This window comes from Heteronotia binoei, chromosome 2 (assembly GCF_032191835.1).
Source record: "Heteronotia binoei isolate CCM8104 ecotype False Entrance Well chromosome 2, APGP_CSIRO_Hbin_v1, whole genome shotgun sequence".
Taxonomy (NCBI): Eukaryota; Metazoa; Chordata; class Lepidosauria; order Squamata; family Gekkonidae; genus Heteronotia; species Heteronotia binoei.
In genome coordinates this window covers 82915882-82941235 of record NC_083224.1, presented here as the reverse complement: position 1 = coordinate 82941235, position 25354 = coordinate 82915882, and the positions used below count along the sequence as shown (strand labels likewise).

Here is a 25354-nt window from a genome sequence, read left to right as displayed (position 1 = left end):
CTTTGGTGGAGACAAAAGCCTGGATTGCAGTGTTTAAATTCTGGCTCAAAATTCACTTTAGAACATATCCCAACAGCCGTCTTGATTGTATGAAAAGAGACCCATATATTTCATCCTGGACAGCAGTGCTTCTGTCCAAATTCAATCAATTGGGGTTAGAGGTAGATGATTTTTCTACCTCTGATGAGTCATATATCTTCAGATGTATTAAATTGAGACTGTGGGAATCGGAGGAAACGAAATTATGGCCAACTGACCCTTATATTTGCTCTCCAGCTTCCTTAGGTCTCTATGCTTTCTGTGGCAAAATGCCCAATTATCTATCAGACTTAACCACTCCAAGTCATCGCAGGGCATTTATGTTGGCTAGACTAAATGCGTTTCCCTCCAAAGTTTTACAAGGGAGATATCAGCGAGTCCCTTTAGCCGACAGACTTTGCTCCTGTGGAGCGAATACTCCTGACTCAATCCAGCATATATTGCTTGATTGTTCTTTTTACCATAACCTCCGCAAAGATTTATTTGGCAAGCTTTCTTTTTCCCCAGATTTGTCTATTCTACACCCTGTTATTATTTATTGAGTGATACTGAGGGGGTGGTTAGTGAGGCTGTGGCAAAATTTCTGGCTGACATCCTTAAATTTAATTCTGACCATGTTTGAATGCATCTGTAAGCTCGGTTTCATTTTGATTTTATCTCCAATGTTTAAATTTTTATATTCTGTGTATTTTCATCTGAATCTATTATGCCATTAAAGGTTTGGTATGGGTATGGGCATACTGAGCTATAGCCTTTTCCAATGGTTCTTAGGAGTGAGACGGTCCCTCACTGATGGGATTAGGCTCCTCCTCCTGCACAGGGTCAGTTTTCCAAGCGATCTGGAGTGGGGGAGTGGCCTATCCCTTGGACTCTTCCCAGTCTCACTGGCCCTGTGATCCAAGCAGGACATGCATTTTCAAATCAGCGATCTGAGAGCTTTTCCCAATTGCCTTTTTTGGCTGCAGAGAGTGGTGGACAGTTACCTTTCACTGAGCCAATAGCGTCAGACTTGGCCCTGACAAGGTCGGCTGGCAGACGGACCCCCAAGGAGAGCCCTATGTGGAGTAGGACCTCCCCCTCTCTTTGAAGGTTGAGCGGGAAGCAGGGAGCCTGCCGCATGGTTCTACGCATCTGCAGATGACCGGGATGCCAGCAGCCTCAACTACAGATCCTCGGACAGTAAGAGGCATCGGCAGCTGGCAGGAAGGGAGTAGAGGACAGGCTTCTCCAGAGAGGAAAAGTCCCATCTCTCCCCCCGCCCCGATAGTCTGGGTGGCTAGGGCTGGAGTAAAATGCAGCCAGGAGGAATGAGGCTGTGGCTGAGTGGAGGAGCCTCTGCTTGGCAAGCAAATTGCCCCCCAGTTTGAAGTTGTATAGTGCATAGAGGGGGAGGCAAGGGAAAGAGTAACCCCCCTCCCTTTGGAGGGATTAAAGAAAAAATAAATTTGGGGCAGCCATTTTCTGGCTTAGTCTCACTAATACCAGCATTTCTTTTACTTTCATTTGGGCAGCTTCCCTCTATCAAGATGGCTGAAGGGCTAGAACATTCATACAATGACCCAGGCATGCCTAGACTATTGGGGGCTACTCCAGGACAGAGAGCCAGTGCATCTGAGCCAGACCTGACAGGGGAAGATGCCAAAACAAATCTACAGTGGCTAAAAGGAGAACTTGTCAAGGAATTTAGTTCTTCCAAAGCTTCAACCTCCCCCCTCCTTCCCCAGCCTAGGAAGAGAATGAAGGCAGTTTCAGCTCCAGTGGAACCTAAGAGGAGCAAGCTTGCCTTAGCCATTGAGTCTCCCATAGAAAGTTCCCAGGACAAGAATGATTCCTGTGACTCTAGCCAGTCCTCAGAGAGGGAGGAAGGGGAACTATCAGAGGAGGAGGAGGTGACCATTGTAGTACAGTCTAGACTGTTCTCAGCAGAGGTTTATTCTAAGCTCCTGCCTAAGGTGCTTTGGGAGCTGGACTTTGCAACCACGCCCAAGGAGGATGAGGATTTAGACCTAGACCTCCCTTTGGGATCTGGAAAAATGATGCCTAAGATGGGTATTAATCAAACAGGGGTACCATTACATTCTCCCTTCTTCCGCATCATCAAAGCAGAGTGGGAAAGACTGGCTAAACCTAAATCTACCCTTCAGTTGTTTTCTAAGTTATATGGTTTAATACCTGAGGCTACCAAGCATCTGAAACCCCCTGTAGTTGATGATCCAGTGACTAGCCTGTTGTCTAGCTCAGTCATCCCTACGGATGCTGATGGCCTTCCAAGGCCATCAAGGAGAGCCAGTTTGGTGTAGTGGTTAAGTGTGCGGACTCTTATCTGGGAGAACCGGGTTTGATTCCCACTCCTCCACTTGCACCTGCTAGCATGGCCTTGGGTCAGCCATAGCTCTGGCAGAGGTTGTCCTTGAAAGGGCAGCTGCTGTGAGAGCCCTCTCCAGCCCCACCCACCTCACAGGGTGTCTGTTGTGGGGGAGGAAGGGAAAGGAGATTGTGAGCTGCTCTGAGACTCTTTGGAGTGGAGGGCGGGATATAAATCCAATATCTTCTTCTTCTTCAAGGGACCCTTGCGATAGACACCTTGAACAAGCATTTCAGAAAGATTTTGAGGCATCATTGTGGTCCATTAAAACATCCACCACAGCATGGGCTGTGTACTCTCAGACCTCCAGACTCACCTCAGCTGAGAGTGGAGTGCCAAAGGAACTGAAGGATGAATTGAAGAAAATTGGACTAGCAACAGCTTTTATTGCAGATGCTACTTTGGACACAATGCAACTGGCAGCTAGGGCCATGGCATGCAGTGTGGCAGCGCGTTGGAATGTTTGGTTTAGAGGCTGGGACGCAGAAGCAGCAGCTCAAGCCAGGGTAGCGGTGGTTCCCTTCACTGGCTCAAAGCTTTTTGGGGATGGGTTAGAACGCTACCTGATTGAGGGGAAGGACAAAAATAAGATACTACCCTCTAAGAGGAAGGACTTTAGGATGCACAAAAGTTACCAGTCCTTTCAAGATGCCAAGAAATCTTCCCGACCATCGAATTTCAAAGAAAAGTGGCAGTCCAGGCAATAGGACTCCAAACCCTTCTCTGGGAAACTGACCAGGGAGCCAAAGGCCATCACAAAAATGGAGAAACCCAATGACTATGCCGAGGCAGGAGGCATTGGGGTTGTCTTAGCCTTTTTGCAGCTCAATGGGAAAGATCAGTAACTGATCATTGGGTAGTGGATACTCTGAGATGGGGTTATGCTCTAGAACTGGAGTCCTTTCCACCTTAACGTTTTTGTCAGGTCCCAAAGAACAAGATCCTCAAACCCATCGTCCAATGTTGTCAGCCATTCGACATTTGCTAGCGATACAGATGATAGAGGGAGTTCCTCGGCATCAAAAGGGTTTTAGAATTTACTCTATCAGCTGCAGTGGGAGTCCCATATATGCCCTGGAGGTCACTTCGCTTGGCCTCCCAAGATCTTCTGATCATCCCCAGCCCAGGAGATGTCTGTCTTGCCCCTACCAGGGCCAGATCTTTCTCGGTCCTGGCCCCAACCTGGTGGAATCAGCTGCCTATAGAGATCCGGGCCCTACCTGGCTTGTTAGCCTTTTGTAGGGCCTGTAAAACGGAGCTGCTCCACCAGGTTTTTTGGTGAGGCGGCGGGCATCTATTCACTAGATCGGTTTGCCTCCCCTACTGTACTATCCTACTGTGCTGTTTGGCTGCATCGTATTGTTATACCATCTTGGTCCTGCTGAACTATTCTGTTGGACTGAACATCCTAATTGGTTTTTATTGTTATGTTGTTTTATTATGTTGATTTTATTGTGATTTTATTATTCATGTTGTGCTCCGCTCTGAGTCCCTATGGTTAATGGGCGGAATATAAATAAACAGATGATGATGATAATCTTTTTAGTCCCAAAAAAGAATGGGGACGTAAGGACCATTCTGGATCTCAAGTGGCTGAACATGTTCATTTGGACAAGAAAATTCAAAATGGAAACATTGAGATCCATCCTGCTCGCTATCCAGTCCCAGGATTTCTTAACCTCTATAGACCTCTCAGAGACCTATTTACATGTGCACATCAGGGAGAGCCACAGGAGGTTCCTGTGTTTTGCATACAATGGAAGCCATTACCAGTATCAGGCACTTCTGTTCAGCTTGAAATCCTCCCCACCAGTCTTCACCAGAATTCTAGTGGCTTTGGTGGCTCATCTCTGTCTATAGGGAGTGTCACTTTACCCATACTTGGACGATATTCTGGTCAGGGCTCCATTGTGGCGACAGAGTGAGGAGGCAACCGAACTCACGGTGGAGACCCTGCGGACCCATGGCTTCATAGTCAGCCTGACCAACAGCAACCTGGTCCCATCACAACGGTTGGTTCACCTGGGGGTGTTAATAGACACTCAACAGGACAAAGTATTCTTGTCTGCCGACAGACTGGCAAAATTTCAAGCTCTCCTGGACGAAGGTCTGTCGTTGCCTAGAGTCCAGGTAATTACATTGGCCCAACTTCTAAGCATGATGATATCTTGCCAGGATGCACTTCATTGGGCACCTTTTCACACTCGACCATTACAACATTTTCTAATCCTCTTTCAACGAATTATCACCTTCAAACTGCCCAAGTGGGTGAAATTGCCAACAGACCTCCAATCTCAGCTCCAGTGGTAGAGAACTCCCCCCCTCTTCGATCGGGGTGTGCCAATCTGGGAACTACCCAGAATCATCATGATGATGGATGCCAGTCTTTCAGGGTGGGGAGCACACTGCCAGGGCCCGATGACACAGGGACAGTGGAACCTGGAGGAAGCCAAGAGGAGCATAAATTTCCTGGAGTTATGGGTGATTCGTCTAGGCCTTCTGCATTTCCAAGACTTGCTCAGAGGTCAACATGTATTAGTGAAAACCAACAATGTGATGGCAAAATCCTATGTGAACCGACAAGGGGGAACCAGGATCAAGTACCTGTACAAGGAAGCTCATGCACTGATGGCTTGGGCGGAGGACACTCTTCTTTTGATCAAGCAGTCCATGTAGCCGGAAAGGACAATGTCCTGGCATACTGGCTGAGCAGGCGAACCATAGACCAGATGGAGTGGATGCTGGACAAGTCGACTTTCTGGATAGTTTGCCACAGGTATGGCAAGATGGAGATGGATCTGTTTGCCATGGGACGGAATCAACAGACACTATGGTTCTTCTCCAAAGGACGGGATGACGACGCAGAAGGAACAAATGCCCTCAGATGCCAATGGCCAAAGGGTCTTCTTTATGCCTTCCCGCCATTGTAGTTAATCCCCAGGGAGAGGGCGGAGTTGGTAATGATTGCTATGTTTTGACCAAGAAGGGATGGTTCCTGGACCTAATGACACTATTGATAGAGGCACCATGGCGCCTGCCTGTAACGGAGCAGTTGTAAAGCAAGGAGGAACGTGTCATCCACAGCCAGACCTCCTAAAGTTGACTGCCTGGAGGTTGAGCGGAAACAACTAGAGGGCCTGGGCTATGTCAGTAGGGTTATAAACACTTTATTAGCATCCAGAAAGGGCTCCACCAATAGACTGTACTCCAGTACTTGGTGTGTTTTTTCTTAATGGTGTTTTGAAAAGGGGTGGGATCCTATGAAGATGCCAGTCAGAAAGAGTCTACTTTTTCTTCAGGCGGGCCTAGATAAGGGTTTGGCCACTAATATGCTTAAAAGGCAGGTGGCTGCCATTTCGGCAGTAAGGGGAGCTAAGAAGGGGAAGTCTCTGTCCATGTGCCCGCATGTGAAACGTTTCCTAAGGGGAACAACTCTGCTGAATCCTCCAACTGTTCATAGGTTTCCATCTTGGAGATTGAATATCGTGTTGAAGGCCTTGTGCCATTCTCCCTTTGAACCCATGGCATGCTGTGGCTTAAAAAAGTTTACTTTTAAAACTTTGTTCTTAGTTGGAATTAAATCAATCTGTAGAGTGTCTGAATTAAAGGTACTTTCAGTAGATAAAGGGTTGTGCCATTTCCATGAGGATAGGGTGGTGTTGAGACCTGACCCAACCTTTGTGCCGAAGGTTAATACTGTTTTTCAAAGAACTCAGGATATTGTTCTTCCTAACTTTTGCCCAAATCCCCAACATGCAAGGGGGAAAAAACTGGCACCGATCGGATGTCTGTAGGGCTCTGAGTTTCTGTATTGAGAGAACAAAGCCTTTTAGGCGATCAGATTCCCTCTTTACTTCCTTTAATTCGTCTTTTTTGGGCCGTCAGGTATCCACTTCCACCTTGAGTAGATGGTTAAGGGGATGTATTGTTGAGGCATATAAGGTGCAAGGGCTTGAGCCTCCACAGGGGGTTACCACTCACTCTTTATGAGGAGCTGCGACTACAATTGTCTACCATGCCTTCCCTTCGGTAGAGAACATCTGTAAAGCGGCCAATTGGTCTTCAGTACATACCTTTAATAAGCATTATAAGATAAGTGGGTGGCAGCAGAAGCGGCCTTTGGGCGCAGAGTGCTTCAGCAGGTTATTTGCTAAGGGAGTTAGTCCCACCCCGGAGTGCATATTGCTTTTTTATGTCCCATCAGTGAGGGACCGTCCCACTCCTCTAAGAACCACTGAAGAACGGAAGATTGGAAGTACTTACCGTGAAGCTTCCTTTCTTGGTAGTTCTGGAGTGGGATAGTCCAACCCGCCATGTTGCAGTGTAAGAATTTTGTGTTATGTATAGGTGGTGTCTGACTCTGAGTACATGATGTATGCGTCAGTTTACTACAAGTTGTGGTTATAGTGTATATCACTATGGTTGTTGGCTTGTTGATAAAAATACAGATGGTTATATATTTAAGTTTTTGCCTCGGTCTTTGACTCTGCATGAGGAAGTCTGTTTGCTTAGAGTGTGTTTTTCAAGTTTTTCTTCTAGGGGGATGTGGCTTGGTGACAACTGGGAAGAGTCCAGGGGATAGGCCACTCCCCCACCCCAGATCACTTGGGAAACTGACCTTTTGTAGGAGGAGGAGCCTAATCCCATCAGTGAGGGATTGTCCCACTCCAGAACCACAGAGAAAGGAAGCTTCATGGTAAGTGCTTCCAATCTTCCATACTTCGGCAAAGTCAATGGGCTTAAGTTTGTAACTTTCTTTAACATTGCAATCCTAAATAAATTTATTACAGGGCCGCAGCCAGGATTCCAAGTTTGGTGGGGCACACAGGAGGATCTTTTATTTAGGGGGGGCAGGGGGCCGGGCTCTGGAAGGTCTACTCAGGAGTAAGCCTTCCCTGCAACTACCCCCGGTCCAATCCTTTTGCAAGTTGGGAGTTTTGTGGTTGAGAGGCACCTGTACCTGCCCTGCAATTTTAGAGCCTCTACCTCTAACCCCTTCCTCCCCCTAGCTGCAATTCATGATACCCTGTTTTGTCATTGACTTCAGTGGCCCACTGGGTATAATGTTGAGATGTGGGCACCCTCTTTGGGTGCTCCAAGAATTGGACCCCCTGGTCCAATCTTTTTGAAACTTGGGGGTTCTGTGGGGGAGAAGCTCCTGAAGCTGCCTGCAAGTTTGGAGCCTCTACCTCAAACCCCCTCCCCCCGCACAGCTGCAATTCATTATACCCTATTTTGCCATTGACTTCAATGACCCATAGGGTATAATGGGGCCATATATTTGGGAATAGCCGATTTTCTTCCAAATCAGATTCGGCTACTGAATCTACTATTAGGAGATATCCCCCCCCTTGAATTTTTAAACCCCAAATATACCCTTAAATCGGAATTTTCCTGAATCCTATTTTTTGCACACTCCTAGTATATTGCCCTGCTTAGTTCTCTGTTTTTCAAGCGCCAGAAATGCAGGAGGGATCAGTTAGGCTCTGCAGTGGCAACTGTTTTTATGATGTTAGCTGGCCATAAATTGTGGCTTCTGAAAAACGAAACAAGTTCTTCCAAAACTCATTTCATGCACACAGCTGGACAGCTATTGGACAGAAACAGACATTATTTTTAATAGGTTGGATTTAAACCAGTAACTTAGAATTGAAGAAACATTATTTATTCCCTACTCCCCTTTCCAAACGAGAGAACCTTGGAATACAATGTCAGTCAAAAATGTTTTCATCCTTGGTGAATATATGAAACTCTGTCTAGCTTAGTACTGTCTATTCTAACTGGGAGGAGTTCTGCAAGTTCTCAGACAGAGAAAGAGTCTTTTCTAACACCCACTACCTGAGCCTTTAACTGGAAATGTCGGAGATTGGCTGTGGATCCTGCATGCAAAGCATGTACTCCACCACTGAACCATGGCTCTTCCTAACTGCTTGACCACTCTGTGCTTGAGGAAGGTTGTGGAAACAGGGAGGAGGAGGTGAAATGCATATCCATTCCCTGTGCTCCACTATGCGCCATTCTTGTGTTATGCCTCTCTCTGCCCCATTGATCTGTAGTGCAGATGGGGATGAAAGAGGATTGGTGTAGCTTGTATGGACAATGTGCTTGAATAGATGCACTGTCTTGTCACAGAGTCTTGAAAATATTTATGCTTTTTCTAGTAATGCATCCTTCATGCTCAGTTTCCATAGTTCCAGGGACTAGCTAAAATGCATCATTAAAAGTGGGAGCTCCCTTTTAGCATCAGACAACATGCCATCATACAGTGACCTTTTATTCTGTAAGTAAAATTCTGAGTCAATTTAGGAAAAGGTAAAATCTCACTGCCTATACATAAATCCACAGGAGGCACAGGAAATTAAACCAAAGTTTTTTTTAATAAAGAAAATGGTCACAAACTACCCTTTTCTCACAATATATGTAAGTATCTTGTAGTCTTCAGGAGACAGAATGATCAATGTACAAAGATTCTGTGACTGCATTAAGTACCTATGATCCCTGAATGACTGTCATGTAGAAGAATCCTTGAACTATGAATGCCTCTTGGTAAATATACCCTGTTCAGTAAGTATGGCTTTCCTCACAGTGTAATTCCCACAGAACCTTTCAGTGTTGTTGTAACTAGTCTGTTCAGAATCAAGATCTCCTCTGAGGTCATATAGCCTTGCAAATCAGATTTGGCAAGGCAGTAACAGCACCTCTAAAGTAAGCTTGAAAGTACACCCTGGACTGCCAGTAAAATAGTCAGACAACTGTTGCGGTTGCTTTGGTTCCACTCACCACACTGTAAAATTCCATAAGAAACCCTGGGCTTCCTATGTGGTGCTTCCTGGACAGGAGCAAAACAACAGCTGCTTGCCGTATTCTCATACTTAAATGAAATGCCTCTGTGAGGGCCAGAGAATTCAGCATGCAATCTCTTACTGGAATTAAGCTGGCTGTGACCACACTAAATGCTTCATCTCGTCTGTCTGCTTGTGCATTTGTTAAATGGAATATAAAGTCTCTTCAGTGTTCTATTCAGTACCCACAGAATGCAGTATTTACTGCTGAGGTTGTAGGTGACCTTTCCTTGTTTCCTGGGAAAATGAAATAGCCAGGCTATGGGTGTCAGTAGATCCTTAGTTTGCCAGTTCAGTTGGAACCTCAGAGATTAGATCAGGAGGACAGAGATGCAAAGATCCAAAATTCTACAGATTATCCCAAGTTTCCAGCATAAAGCTGGTGAGGTAGTAGTGAATCTGTGGGTGGGATGGGAAGAAATGAGGTGTTTGAGGAATAGACCATGTTGGGAAAGGGAGCCAGCTACTTTTCAGAAATTCTTCATAGTTATCTATCTTACTATTCTGCTGCTGATTGTGAACAGTATTACACAGGTTTTATTTTTGGCAAATACTGTAGAACTGAGGCCCATAACATATACCATTGGTTTTCCCAGGCCCTAAGCAGGAGTACATAGTGTATGTGCTAATAGTAGACCTCAGTTGGTGCTTCTCAGCCACTAGCTTTCTCCCTTCCATGATAGCATTGGTCTTGTTTGTTATAGAAAATGGTGCTATAATTTTGAGGCAGGGGGTGGGGTTAGGACTATAATTATAGCCATATAATCTCTTTTCCCCATCACTCTCTCATTGCACTTGGCCAGTGCCATGATAGTATCTTCCTGCCTCTTCAATATCTTATCTGAAATGTCAGATCTTGCATATTTTCTGTGATAGTCATGTTGACTACATTGGTAGGTTGTAGCTCCGCTGGACATTTATTTTATTTATTTACATTGGTAACACTGGGCATATTGCTGACACTATCATTCCACTAATAGCCTGAATGGAGATCCCAGAGGCTTCTGCCCAGCAAAGCTTCTGATTGACCATTAGAGAATTTATTGGCTATGCTTCGTTGTTTTGACAGCAGCTGCTACCGCAGCATAAGGATCTTCACTGTGTGACTGAAGGTAAGCTGAGACAGCCATTTTGTGGCCAGTGCCACCTCCTGTCGCAGCCATTTTGTGGCTGCACCCACTATACTGTGTCAGAATTCTAAAGGTACTCTTGGGCTCAAAAAGTTTGGGAGGTTCTGTTTTGGAGGGTTTCCCCCGCCAAGTGATATCCATGTGATATTGAGGTACATATCTGCTGTATATTTCCTGATCTTAAGCAGAATCTTTATGGCTCATGTATGAAGAGCAGTGAAAAGATGGCTACTTTTCTCCATTGCTAAATCTTGATCCTTTGTTTTGCTTTCTATAAAATATCTGAAGTAATTCCTTCCAAAGGCAAATATACAAAGAACAATAGTCAATTACAATTTGCAGTCTGTTCAAATCATCATTCTAAACCAATTTCAAGAAGGTGTTAGGGTGGAGCCTTAATTTATAGAAAAATGAAGCTTTCATGAAAATGGCAATCCTGTACCAAACATTTCTGTTGCAATGTGTAGCAGACCCTATCCTGTATCTTGATGTCACCACAGTGTGTTCTTCCCAACATTAAACAACTTTTTGTGAATTTAGTTCATGCGGAGGTTTCATTTTGCCTGTCTTTCTGGCATTGTTCTCTTTCTTCATTAGTGGTTATGGTAATTATCACTAGTAAAATGCTCATGAAAATTTCACTACCTGGTGAAATTCTAAGCCTTTAAGATGCCTCCTGGCAAATGCCTCCAGGTTAGGAATCTATGCTGTGCATATGCTGCTCACCAGAGCAGTGATTAAGAAATGATGGCTCTTGTTAAAGGGATAGTTTAGCATGCTTTTGTCAGCAGTTCTTTTGGCAGGCTGGAGCTGCAAACAAAGAGCTGAGCCCTCTCCTGCAAAGAGGTGAACTGGTCTGCCAAAAATAATAGTGATGCTGAGGAATGAAAGGGATCCAGATTGCTGCTGACATCCTCAGAAATATGCTTGAAACATGAGTGCCCATTAGACCCTCCTGATAACAGTGCCCTGTTGTCAGGTTGAATTTTAAAAATGCTAGATTTCATTCAGCTGTTGCATTTACTGATACAGATTTTGAGTGTTCATAGAATAATTAAACTGACATTTTAATTGAATTGTTTTAAATATTTAAATGTTCAGATTTTAATGTTTTTGTTTGCCACCTTGGGAAATCTGATTGGGTGGAAAAGCAGCATAAAATGTTTTAAATAAATAAATTAAAAAAATGTTTTAAATACATTTTTAAAAAATGTTAAATAGATAAATAAACTGCAGAGAAATGGGGACATTGTGGGAAGGGAGGAATTTCAAAAGGAAAAAGCTGGGAAGAAGAAAGGAGAGGAAGAGTCAGTGTACTGTACTGTACTGTACAATTGATCTTAAACTGTGCTGTGTGACTTTTGAGTATATTTTTCTTTCCCTTTTCTGATTCTTCCTTTTAGCCTGACACTTTCCATTGGTAGATCAATGAAAAATTCTCTGTGTTGCACTGGGTAGTAGAGTAAAAGATGGTAGAGCAATGAACTATATTAGGATATAAGAGAAAAGCGAATCCAAATGCAACAGTTGTTATATTAAGAATTTGCAAAAACTGAACATTTATTTAGTATAGGCCCATGGGTTAGGTGACTGCTAAAAAAAGCTTTATGCTTTTTTGTGTCTCAGAAACAAACCAACACGTGGGACATCTGATTTCGTCAGAAGAATTGGTGTTGTTATGAACAATGAAAGGCTGTCTTGAGATCCAGCATTTGGATGCAGAGTGTAAAAATGAAAGAAGAAATAGAGATACAGTACCTACCTGTCCTTAATTTCCAGTGATTTGGGAAATCCATTGATCTTTGCCCCATCTGGCTTTTGGACAGGGCCAAACCCTCCAGCAACAATCCCTCCCCATAAAATATGGCACAATATGATTAATTCTGTCCACTGTAAACTTGATAATATAAGGACAATATTATGTACTATTGCTTGGGTGGGGAGATACTTAATACTAATGGACTTATCAAAAAGGAGTCAAATCATGGCCTAGGTAACACCTAGTTCGTACAAAGGAACTTGGCTCTGGCTGAAGATGGTCTTCCTCTTCTTCTGCCTTCTTCTGGGCACCAGTCTTTGTCTAGAGTTCCGTTAAACAAAGAAAGTGGCGGTTGGATGATTAACCACTCCTGGAGTAGGTAGGTTGCTTGCAGGCATAGGTGACATCTGGTGTGTATGTGAGCCGTCCACTTCGCTGGAATGGAGTCAAGCCTGGTAGGAAGATGGCTGCGTGTGGTGTTAGCCCTCCACGGTGGATTCCATGGTCAGAACTTCAAAACCGTTCGCCTGGATAGCTCCTGGCGGCGCAGTCTTCTCCGCTTCATGGCTGGGATGGTCGTTATATGGAACGATGGGAAGTCTTCCATTCTCCTGGTGGGCACTCTTGTACCGGTCTAGAGTGCCCTTGTAGCGTTATGGCTGCTAGTACTGCATAAGTCCCTTTTGCCCACACTCTCTGGCCAGATGTGTGTGAGTCCCTTCTCCAGGTGCTCTGGCAACCAAGCTGGTAATCACGATGTTCTGTAAGGGGGTATTTACTCACAATGCAGCTCATTAGTTTCTGGCATTTAACAAGCAGGACTAAAGAAACATGGCTAGTCAATAGAGACATCTATTCTACTGATGTAAGGTTTGTAACTAGTGACTGACACAGGAAGTAAAAAGGCTGTAAATAAGTTCTTCATACTAATCATTGTCATTTGCTACATATTATCAACATTACCTCGTTCCCTGGGGAAGGAAGGAAAGAGCTCCAGCTTCCTTTACCCAGTCCCCACCATCAGGAGAAATACAAAGCAATTGCTTTTAAGACTAGCAACGTTTCATTGAAGTTATGAACTTTTTGCCTTGCTACAGGGAGAGAGAGAGAAAGAGAGAATTTGGTTGGGCTTGTTATGGGTGCAGCTGGCTTCCCCAGTTCTTTTTCCTATATTCATGCCCTCTGGTCTTTCTCAATAGGAAAGCATGTGAATTATTTAGAAGAGCAATAACAACAACCCAGGGTTAAGTTGAGAGTGTGTGTCCAGCCTAGGTTTACTCAGCAAATTTCCCTTGATTTTTCTTTCACATTTTCCTTTGATTGGTGATCTTGAACAGACTTCCCAGTTAGTAGGCTGATACTGACCACTGTACATGGTTGTCTCTCTGTTCTTGTACTGCCACATAGGAGTTGTAGTTATTTTTCTGGGGAAGACTACAGTTTTGTAGACAAGCACATAGCCCTCAGTCCATGCCATGTTCTTGACTAGCACATGAAGCAACTTCTGTAGAAAAGCTCACAATGCCCAGTCGCTTCATATTTTCCTCTGGGTCTTAGGCACAAAGCATTGACAATGAGATCTCTGTAATGAATGTCAATAAATCAAACATAGGTTTGCAGCTTACAGATGTACACACCTGAACAACACCTGAACAGCACAGACATTGTCTGCAGTTTTTGATGTAATAATTCATAGCAAGAGGTGACATTTATCAGAGACTGTAAAACAAAATATTGCAAGTGTGCTAATGTTTTAAGCATGTTTTATTTTAAGTAAAAAAATCTTTAATTGTGTTTGTGCCCTTTATACAGTTTATATGTCTGCTACCTGGCATTACATTTTATGACACACATGGCCCAACCCAAAGAGGTTTCATTTATGTCAAAACCGGCCCTCATAACAAATGAGTTCGACATTCCTGATCTAAATTATCCATTAATGCTGTTTCTTTCTTTCTTTCACACCCCAACATCTGCAAACATACTGACCCAATCACTATGGCTCATCACCCTTCCAGGCTGAACACAAAGGGCATGGCCTTCCTGGCTCTGTTTTTTTGTTATGGTGGGTGGAGAAATGGACCTTAATGCTCAGAACTCAGTGGCCTTCATGCCAGAGAAAAGGCACAAACAACTAAGGGGCATAAGTCAGCAGCACCCTGTTTTGTTTGCAGTATGGATGCACCAGACAGCAGTGTCTGCTGCTAATGCTGCATCTGGCAGATTTACAGTGCTGAGAGAGCCTGAGGAATTTTCTGACCCCTTTTGGAGAAGGGGGGAGCTTGAATTGGCTGCCTGCAGTAATATTCTTATTGGAGCATACAATCAAGGAAGTGTAATGAAGAGGACAATAGGGTTATGATTGGAAGAATCTTATAAAAATTCATGGGCTGACAAGAAGAAAGCACTGCATTCTGATGCATAGTAAAACAGGGCGCATGCTGAGCTTTGGACACTGTGAAAGTGCGTGTGATAGAGTAAAATGATTGGGAAAACAGGAAAATTGTGATCAGCTCTGTAGGAACAATGAGAAAAATACAATACCTGTCTGAGCCTCTCTGTGCAGACTTTTAGCTAATAAAAAACTAGCATTTAATTTTCCAGGATAGATCATGAGTTGACATGAAGACATTTTGGTTTTAAAAAGTGCTTTTATATAAGGAAATTTAACTTTCCTTGGTATTACAATTTTAGATTTTTATGTCTGCTATTCTACAACTAATGTTTTTGGCTTAGAAAATCATTAGAAACCAATGAAAACGTCATTCCTGGTGTTTGTAGGGATTGTTTATCTTTAATGTCATGTCAAATTCCATATCATATTTTTTTCAGCACAGTTTCCGTAGAGACATTAATTGCTTCCTCAGGCTGCAAATATTGATACCTAAAGGCTGGCTGCTTCCTTCAGCCAGGGTCTTTCTTGCATTCATCCATAGGAACAAACAGGCAGTTCCTATTAAAGGGATCAGGTGTGCTGTTTCAGTAGTTCCAGTCCCAGCAGTTTAGTCATACTGAAAGCTTCAGCACGTGCATGCCAGGGACTTGGCACTGGCCAGGGACTAGTGTAAGGTACTAGTGGATACTATTGACTGTGTAATAAGAACTGTCCAGAGTTCTTGTAGTAAGTAAGTAAGTAAGTAAAATTTTATTTATATCCCGCCCTCCCCCGCCACGCAGGCTCAGGGCGGCTAACAACAGCAAAACAACAATACGTTTAACAAAACATTAAATTAACCCCAAACTGATTAATACATTAGTTAAAACAGTTACTAAATCTAAAAACATTAAGTTAGATCTGACAGTACCGTTATTAGTCGACGCTATGCCTGTCAGTTTGTGAATGATGGCGGATCTCCAGACTGGACCGTTTTGATGTTTCTCTGTGGACTTGGTCAGCCGTTCATGAATGCCTGTTTGAAAAGGGTGGTCTTGCAGGCCCTGCGGAACTGATCAAGGTTCCGCAGGGCCCGCACCTCCTCTGGGAGTTGATTCCACAAGGAAGGGGCCGCGGTAGAGAAGGCCCGTGCATAGGTAGTCCGAAGTTTAACTTCTTTTGGCCCAGGGGTGGTCAATCTGTTTTTACCTACTGACCTCAGTGCTCTCTGGGGCTCATACGGGGAGAGACGGTCCCTCAGGTAGGTCGGTCCTCGGCCATATAGGGCTTTAAAGGTAATCACCAGCACTTTGTACTGGACCCGGTATACAATCGGCAGCCAGTGCAGTTCGCGCAGCCCCGGCCGTATATGCTCCCATCTTGGGAGGCCAAGCAGCAGCCTGGCCGCTGCGTTCTGCACTAGCTGCAATCTCCGGGTCCGGCACAGAGGCAGCCCCATGTAGAGGGCGTTACAGTAGTCCAATCTTGAGGTGACCGTCGCATGGATCACCGTTGCTAGGTCCCGGCGCTCTAGGAAAGGGGCCAACTGCCTCGCCCGCTTCAGATGAAAGAATGCTGACTTGGCAGTGGCTGTTATCTGGGCCTCCATTGATAATGAAGGCTCCAGTAAAACACCCAAGCTCTTTACCCGCTGCGCCGCCTTCAGCGGCGCACCGTCAAAGGTCGGGAGAGATATTTCCCTCCCCAGAGCGCCCCGACCCACACAGAGAACCTCTGTCTTCGCTGGGTTCAGCTTCAGCCCACTCAGCCTAAGCCATGTTGCAACAGCCTGTAGAGCCTGATCCAGGCTCCCCGGGGCAGAGGCGGGCCGGCCGTCCATTAGCAGATAGAGCTGGGTGTCATCTGCATATTGATGGCAACCCAGCCCAAACCTCCGGACAATCTGGGCAAGAGGGCGCATATAGATGTTAAATAACATCGGGGAGAGAACTGCTCCCTGGGGCACCCCACAGTCTAGTGTGCGCCTCTGGGATCGTTCACCCCCAATTGCCACCCTTTGTCCCCGACCCATGAGGAAGGAGGAAAGCCATTGTAAGGCCAACCCCCTAACCCCTATGTCGGCGAGGCGGTGGATCAGCAGCCGATGGTCGACTGTGTCAAATGCAGCCGACAGATCTAATAACATCAGCACTGCCACACCGCCTCGATCCAGTTGCCGTTGGAGGTCATCTACTAAGGCGACCAGAACCGTCTCCGTCCCGTGGCCTGGCCGGAAACCAGACTGGCATGGATCTAGGACATATCCTGTGTACCAGTTATATGTGATAGCAGCCACTGGAAAGCCCTAGAGATGTTCATCCGGACATTCTTTTTTTACAGTTAATGTGAGCAGCCTACAGCTCTTCCTTGCTTGGCAACTTAAGGGAGCAGAGTAGCTTTTATGTTGTTTCCTTTCTCTTTTAGAAGGAATGAACTGCATGAACAAGAACCATGGTTGTGCCCACATCTGTCGGGAAACCCCCAAAGGTGGCATTGCCTGTGAATGCCGACCTGGCTTTGAGCTCACCAAAAACCAACGAGACTGCAAGTGTAAGTGCCTGCAATGTGGCCTGTCACATTTAGATTTAGTCTTGATGCATTTTATCGGTTATTGAGCAAGAAAGAGCAAGAAAAATACAAATTTAATCTTGTATCATAGGTTTAAGATCTGATTCACTGATACTGAAGGTTCTGAGTTCTCAGTAAAAAATAAATACATTCTAAGTGATGTCGTTGCACCTGCATATTAAAAGCTCCTGTATATTTAGTGCAGTTTCCTGATTAAAGAAGGGGTAGCCTTGAGGAAGAGTGACAAGACAGCAAAGTCACTGGATTGTGAAATTACCGTATTTCCCTGCTGCTGTTAAAAGAATGAGCTGATGATATTACTCAGGTGTCTTAAAAGGTGTATTGATACCAATTCACTAGTAAAGAAAAAATGAAATGAAATGGAAGATGGGGGTGGGGGGAACAATGGCCAGGAGAAGAGACAGTAATAGATTTGCCCACACACTAGTCAAGCAGCACAAGGTACAAGTTCTCATACAAATGGAGCATAAATAATGAAAGATTGGATAGTTATATGCAGAGCATACCTCTCTGCTTTCTTCCATGTAGTTTCTGCTATTGCAAATGTGCAAAACTGCTGATATAGATGCACGTCAGTTGTGGATTAAATATTACAGCTTTATTGCCTGCTTGAGAATGGTTGTGGTATTTCCAGATGTGATAGATTTCAGGCAGAACAATTTCCTTAGGTAGATTTAAACATCTCAGTTTACAATGTCCTGAATATTCTTTTAGTTTAGTTTTTGTATATTGAGGATGAACTAATTAGAATGTGTGGGATTAATATGAGTTTTATGCCAGTGGGCTTCTAGGTTCCTTATGCTTTCCCCTGCCAACTAAATTTTGATCCATTATTGCTGGGTGTCTATTTAAATAAAATGGGTTTCATTCAGACATAATGAATGTATGCGCGCATTACTTTGAAATCCTCAAGTACATGTGTTCTCTCCTTCCCGCACTTACAGTTTAGAGACCAAGAAAACCATAATTCAATGTGACATCGGAACTGGATGAAATGATACTAAATCCCAAGAAACCATATCCCAAGAAACCATAATTCAATGTGACATCGGAACTGGATGAAATGATACTAAATCATGATGCTAAACAAACAAGAAATATGTTGTTGAAGGCTTTCACAGCCGGAGTCCATTGGCTGTTGTAGATTTTCCGGGCTGTGTAGCGATGATCTAGGCATTGTGAGACCTGACATTTCACCAGCAACTGTAACTGGCATCCTCAGAGGTGTAACCCAGAAAACTGGAGTTCTCTCTGGTTCAAATTGAGAAGAAGCTGGTAGGCATGTAATTTATATCTACTCAGGCAGGTGGGGTAGGGCTGAGTCATTACCTTGTGAGAGCTTCCTGGGTTGTGATATGCTAATAGAAGAGCTTACTTGAGGGGGTTCTTTTGTATATGGATTGGCTATTGAATTTCTAATCTAATCTGTAGTGCTGTTGTAAACTGTAGGGAATTTTGTGTTTTTCAGGACTGAAAGCCATGCCCTATTCATTTTTAAACATTCAGACCCACCACAAAAATACATCAGATGCTATGATCTGCAAAAGACAGAATAGACCTCCTCACTTCTGCAGAAGTATACCACATACCCTGCAGTTGTGGACAAGTTTACATTGGGACCACACGATGTAGCATCCAGACAAGAATAAAAGAACATGAAAGACACTGCAGACTTGGCCAACCTGAAAAATCAGCAGTGGCTGAACATAGCCTAACTCAAACAGGACACAGTATCTTATTTCAAGACACTGTAATGCTGGACAACACATCCAATTACCATGTTAGATTACACAGAGAAGCCATTGAAATCCATAAACACAATTTCAACAGGAAGGAAGAAAGTTTAAAAATGAATAGGGCATGGCTTCCAGTCCTGAAAAACACAAAATGCCCTACAGTTTACAACAGCACTACAAATAAGATTAGAAATTCAATAGCCAATCCATATACAAAAGAGCCCCCTCAAGTAAGCTCCTCCATTAGCATGTCACAGCCCAGGAAGCTCTCACAAGGTAATAACTCAGCCCTACCTCACCTGCCTGAGTAGATATAAATTACCTGCCTACCAACTTCTTCTCAATTTGACGCAGAGAGAACTCCAGTTTTCTGGGTTACACCTCTGAGGATGCCAGTCACAGTTGCTGGCGAAACGTCAGGTCTCACAATTCCAAGACTACGGCCACACCGCCCTGAAAATCTACAACAGCCAAACAAAGAATAAAATGTAGGTTGGAATCAAGATTTGTAGATAAAAGACAAAGTGCTCAAAAGATGTATAAGCAGTGTTCTGTGTCATCTTTCCCCTGGACTATTTTTTTGCAGTTGTATTTGTGCAATAGAACATGTACTAGGTATGCAGCTAACTTTCCATGTGAAGCACTCTTACATCAAAAGTGGGATATTACTATAAGTCAGGGTGGCTGGTAGCTCTCCAGATGTTTTTTTGCCTACAACTCCCATCAGCCCCAGCCAGCATGGCCAATGGCTGGGGCTGATGGGAGTTGTAGGCAAAAACATTTGGAGAGCTATCGTTGGCCACCCCTGCTATAGGTTGTGTAATCCAAAATGATATGGGATGCTGGCCTACTGGAACAGGTAATCGACTTGATTTGACAAGTGTCTCTGTGCTTTATGGGTTAGCATTTCCAGAAGACCAACAGCTTGGGGCCAATGTTTCTGTGTACCTGACTTATTGATGATAACATTCTGAACAACTATTTACCTTTTTGCCTGATCTCTTGTCCATTGCAGTGACCTGCAACTATGGTAATGGAGGGTGTCAGCACACTTGTGATGATACGGATCAAGGGCCAAAGTGTGGTTGCCATATTAAGTTCGTGCTACATTCAGATGGGAAGACATGCATAGGTAGGTGAGAACTATAATACAAATCTTGGCTGAAAAGTGTGCCTGTATGTGGTATGTGTGTATTCTTGGTAGGCAGCAAAGTGTGGGACTTTTGAAGCAGGGATCCTATGTATGAGGCTGCTTTTAAAAATGATGGGAGCTCATACTCTGATACCAATGGCAATCTAAGTAAAGCCAAAAGAAAATATATTACTGTAAGACATAATTGCCTCGGGCCCTACAAAAACCACTGTATATTAGCAATAAGAAAGTAATCCAGCACTAAAAAGGTCACCTTTCCAAGGTGTCAGAAAGAAAGTAAAGCATCACAATAATGGTTTGTCAAGAGGCTACTTTCGACCTCCTTCTACCATCCATTGTGGGAACAGAATCTGTATGTTCTTAAAGCGATTGTGCATTGCATCAAAAAGTCCAACTGCCGTGTTATGATTTGGGATATATTTGGAGAGAAATGGGGTGTTAAAATGGTCCTATTCCAGAACTATATATGGGCAGGGAAGGATGCACCTGACCCAGGCTGTGTGCCAGGCAAGTGGGAGGCAGCATGCTACTTGACTTCTGGACATCCACATAGCAATGCTATTATGTGGTGATCTTGCTACAGCTGCAGTTTCAGTTCAGTGGCAATAGGGTTTCCACATGGCAGGGTTTCTTACATTTCCCCCAGCCATTCCCCTTCGCCTGTGCCACCAAAGGATTTTTTCATGTTTCTAGATAAAAATAATTGACAATTACTAATTGCTATTATGTTATAATGTTATAATTAATTCTCAGCTTGCATTTTGAAAACAAGTAACTTCCTAGCCCTTTTTGCTGCTGAGATTTTCTTACCCCCTTATATCTCTACAATGAGTGGGACTAGACTGCTTTTTAAAAAAAATGGAAAGTGGGAATTTAGAGGCCTTAACAGACTGTTATAAAGTTAAAATGTGATGACTATATGTCAGTCACTGATTTTTTTAAAAGAAAATGGGGGAGAGGATGAGTGATGTGGGGATAGGGGGAGAATGGCCTCTCTTGGGCACTGAAGCAGGAGAAATGTCACCAGTGTTGCTAGTAATGGGAAAGATCTGAGTTTTTGCATTTACACAGCAACCACCCTGACTTTGCTGCACTGTTTCCTAAAACCTTGTAATAAAGCAGACTTAGGAAAGATAGCAGGAAAAATAAAGAAAAGCCAGAAGGTAAACACCATGATGTTTTGTGGAAGTGGGGGGGAAACCCCACTTCCCATCAGTCCCAAAGCCAAACCAACCACCAAGGGTGAAAACAACATTTGTTATGCAGCTTAGGTCAGCTGGAGTCATTGTTGAATATGGGGGCACCTCACACATTTGAAAGGTTTTATATAGATACACTCAAAGAGATGAAAACTGTTTGGTTGCAACCCAAAGGATTTGACTCAGTAGTGCAATGTGGTTTGCACCCCTATAGCTCAATTTTCCTTGTGCAGCCTCGTGTCTTGACATGGGATACCTGGTACTTAAAACTTCTCAAACTAGATGTGCTTACTTGGAAACCCTGCAGGGAAGGTGACTTCACAGTTTCCATGGGCAACTTCGTTCATACTAGGCTTGGGTACAAACCAAACCATGATTCATGCATGATTCAGGCCAGTTAATGGTTCGGTGTGGAACCGTGCATCCCATGAACTGCCCCTGACCTTTCCAAACCTCCCATGAGAAGTTCAGAAGATTCGGGACAGTTACTTCCTATTTGGCTTCCCCAGGCACCAAGCAACCGAGCCCATGGGGAGAGGTAGAAACCAGGCAGTGCAGCAGAACCTGTAGAACAGCTGGTCCTTCAGGACTAGCTGTTCTTTAGCTCTGCAGGGGTGCCTGGTTGAAACTGGGCAGTGCAGCAGAGTCAGCAAAGTAGCCAATCCCAGAGGGAGACCACTCCCTGCAGGATCAGCTGTTCTACATGATCTGCTGCACTGCCCAATAGAAACCGGGCAGCCCAACAGAGCCCCAGCTGAGCCTGCGGGGAGAGGTTTCCCCACAGGATCGGCTGGTTTGCTGGCTGTGCAGTGCAGTAAAACCTGTAGAACAGCTGGTCTTGTAGGGAGATCTCTCCCCACAGGATCAGCTGTTCTTTAGGCTCTGCTGGGGTGCACGGTTGAAATCAGACAGTGCAGCAGGTCTGACAAAGCAGCCAGTCTAACAGGGAGAAGTCTCCCTACAGGACCAGGGCTGGCTGGTTGGGAAAGGGGAGAAAGATCAGGGAGAGATCTCTCCATTGTATCCTATAGGGCCATAGGATACAGTGGAGAGCTCCTGGGCTGGAGAAGGGAGGGGATGGTATTTAAATTGTTCCCCACCCTCTCCTAGCCATAACGAAGCACAAATACCCAAACCATGAATGGTTCAGGAAAGTCGTGGTTTGTTGGTTTATGGTTCATTTGGTTCATGAAATCAAGCGAACCACGAACCAAAATGCACCACCCTTTCCTCAGTTCATGTTCATCTCTAGTCCATATCTTAGAGTTAATAGAGGGTTCTTTTTCCTTCAAATTTCAGCTTCAATCTACTATGCTATAAATTTGTGTTTTGCACTTGTTTCATATTATAGATAAAGCAAGTTTCTTTTCATCCCTGAATGCTGTAAAATGTATACAAATTGCCGCTGTGCTGCTCCTTCCCTTTACTCTTCTCCCTCCTCCAGGGTAAACAAGCACATTTTCTTTTGTCTGCATATGATGTGCCTTTTGGACTTTTTCACACATCTTTCCTTTGAATTGTGTTGTTTGATGCAAATGTTCTGCCTCAACACAGTTGCTGTTTAAATAAAAGAATTGCAGGACCATAGAGAACCTTCTGTAACATCTGAAATGCTACATGGTCTTAATGGTGATGTATACATATCTCCCCACCAAGGAAAATATGTCTGTGTAAATCTGGTTCTCGTCCACTTTTCCTTTCTTTTTTTGCTTTCATAATCTCTGTGATAGCTTCCTTCCTTTGTTTTGAATTGCTTTCAGGTGCCTGATCCATTGACCTGCATGATGGGAGGCAACTCGGTTTAACTCCCAATCATACCATAAACATGCAGTCACATGAAGCCTGACATGAAGAAATTAAGCAAGTGAAGTTTTTTATCCCTAGCAAGGAAATTAAGAGATGGGCAACAGGGTTGCAAGGTCCCCTTGTCTGTCCAGCAGGGGGATTTGGGAGGCATTCTGGGAGTGGCTGGGGAAGTTGCACAGCAAGGTCCCTGTTTAGGGGAGAGGTTTTCCCCACCAGCCAGCTGGTCCGTGGCAGTGAGGAGCCCCTGAAACAGGGGGATCCACTGCTGGGACTTGGGGGCTGGCAACTCTAATGTGCTAAGCTTTATTTGCCTAGTCTTGTCATATTAAGTTACACAGGAATGGGTCCAGGGAATAAATGTACTAACCCTGCAAAAAAAAGAAACTTTGGAAGCCATGGAACGTGAGCCAGGGGGTCATAATTATTCCCTGGTCCAAAACTAAGGCTTCAGTGCTTTTCTCATAGAAAGGGAAAGTTCCACTAGCACTGCTACACTGCAGTGATAAAAACTACATTTCTCTGCAGCCTTTATAAGTATAGTAGAGACTCTTTTCAGGAAGTTGGATATGGAAACTCTGAGGTAGCAGCAAAGTTCAAAAAGCAGTGAGCAAGAAAGATGAATTTCAAAAACTGATTTGAACTGTCTGTCCAAATCTGCTATGGAAAGTTGTGGGGGTAGTGACGCTCAAACCTGGATCCCAGTCAGTCGCTCATTCGGTCATTCTTTATTACTGTCATTTGACCAATCATATAACACATTTACACATAAAAACTTCAAGGCATATGATAAATTAGATAAAACAAAGACCTGGGTCTCTTTAGCCATGTTCCCTCTAATTCTTAATTAACAAAGAAAGCTTTCCAATTTCACTGTTCTGCTCACAGTGAGTCAGCATCTTTTAAATAATCTGTGCCAAATTTGCCATGACTACAACAGTTTTCTGTGTTTAAACATGAGAGTGTCCCAGTCTCATAAAAAAGAGGAAGAGGTTCATTTCTAACAGCAGTAGAGAGTATAGGGGATGATGGCTGAACTTCTTTCTCATCATGTTTCCTGTCATTTTCCTCCTTGTCCTTCACCTGTGCTTTCCTCCTCAGCAGAGCTCTGATGTGAAGCCAGCAGTGTTTGACATGGTTGACCACAACCTCTTGCTCCACTATACTGCCAACATGGGGATTCAGGAACTGTCCTACAATGGCTTTCTTCCTTCTTTCAAGGTTGGGACAGAGAGTGGCACTAGGAGAAAGAGTCTCCCTGTGATTCCCAATGGATTGTGGGGTCCCTCAGGGAGCGATTCTCTCCTCAATTCTATTTAACATCTATATGTGCCCTCTTGCCCAGCTGATCTGGGAGTTTGATCTCGGGTGCCATCAATATGATGACACCCAGCTGTATCTGTTAATGTCTGGATGGCTGGACTTGACCCCAGACATTTTGGGCTGGGCGCTAAGAGCTGTGGCTGGTGGGTTCTACCAGAGTCAGCTGAAGTTGAATCCCTTGAAGATGGAAGTCCTGTACCTGAGCTGTGGGGGATTAAAACAAAGTTGGAGACCAGTAGCACCTTTAAGACCAACAAGGTTTTATTAAGAATGTAAACTTTCGTGTGCTAAAAGCACACTTTTAAAGTGCTAAAATGCACATTTTAAAGTGTTAAAATGCACATGAAAGCATACATTCTCAATAAAACTTTGTTGGTCTTAAAGGTGCTACTGGACTCCAACTTTGTTCTGTTGCTTCAGACCATCACAGCTGCCCACCTGGATCTGTGAGGGTTTAGATAAGGGAATTCAGCTCCCAGCCCTGGAAAAGGCTTTACTTACCCCGGCGTCCAGGGTCCAGAGTCTAGGAGTGATTCTGGATGCCTTCCTATTTATGGAGACCCAGGTCGCGATGGTTGCCAAATCAGGCTGTTTTCATCTTTGGCAGGTTCAGCAACTAGTCCCCTACCTTTCCTCTTACTACTTGGCTACTGTGATCCATGCAATGATCATTTCCAGATTAGACTATTGTAACTCACTGTACATGGGCTTACCCTTGTGTCTGATCCAGAAGTTACAGCTAGTGCAGAATGCAGCAGCACACCTGCTGTCTGTGACTCTTTTGCAGGCTCACATTCAGCTGGTTCTCTGCAGACTGCACTGGCTGCTGATAGAGTTCCGAATCCAGTTCATGGTGTTGGTTTTGGCTTTTAAGGCCCTGAGCAGCCAAGGACCAACATACCTGTGGGGCTGCCTCTCCCCATATGTCCCCTGAAGGGGGCCCTAAGGTTGGTCAATCAATATTGACTGGAAATTCCTAACCTGAAAGATGTCTGTCTAGCCTTGACTAGAGCCAGGGCTTTCAATGTGGTGGAATAGATAT

The 25354-nt window shown here is 44.3% G+C and overlaps 1 protein-coding gene across 7 annotated transcripts in view; it reads left to right on the top strand.

Moving 5' to 3' along the window:
• SCUBE3 (signal peptide, CUB domain and EGF like domain containing 3) overlaps positions 1–25354 on the top strand; it is a 262129-nt gene that overhangs the window by 136501 nt on the left and 100274 nt on the right. For 5 of the 7 annotated variants that reach the window (XM_060231458.1, XM_060231452.1, XM_060231455.1 and 2 more), the window contains 2 exons: positions 16934–17059; positions 19850–19966. In XM_060231458.1, the coding sequence (XP_060087441.1) occupies positions 16934–17059; positions 19850–19966 (243 nt within the window). The remainder of the gene's footprint in view (positions 1–16933; positions 17060–19849; positions 19967–25354) is intronic. The other 2 variants (XM_060231454.1, XM_060231457.1) reach the window with 1 other exon arrangement.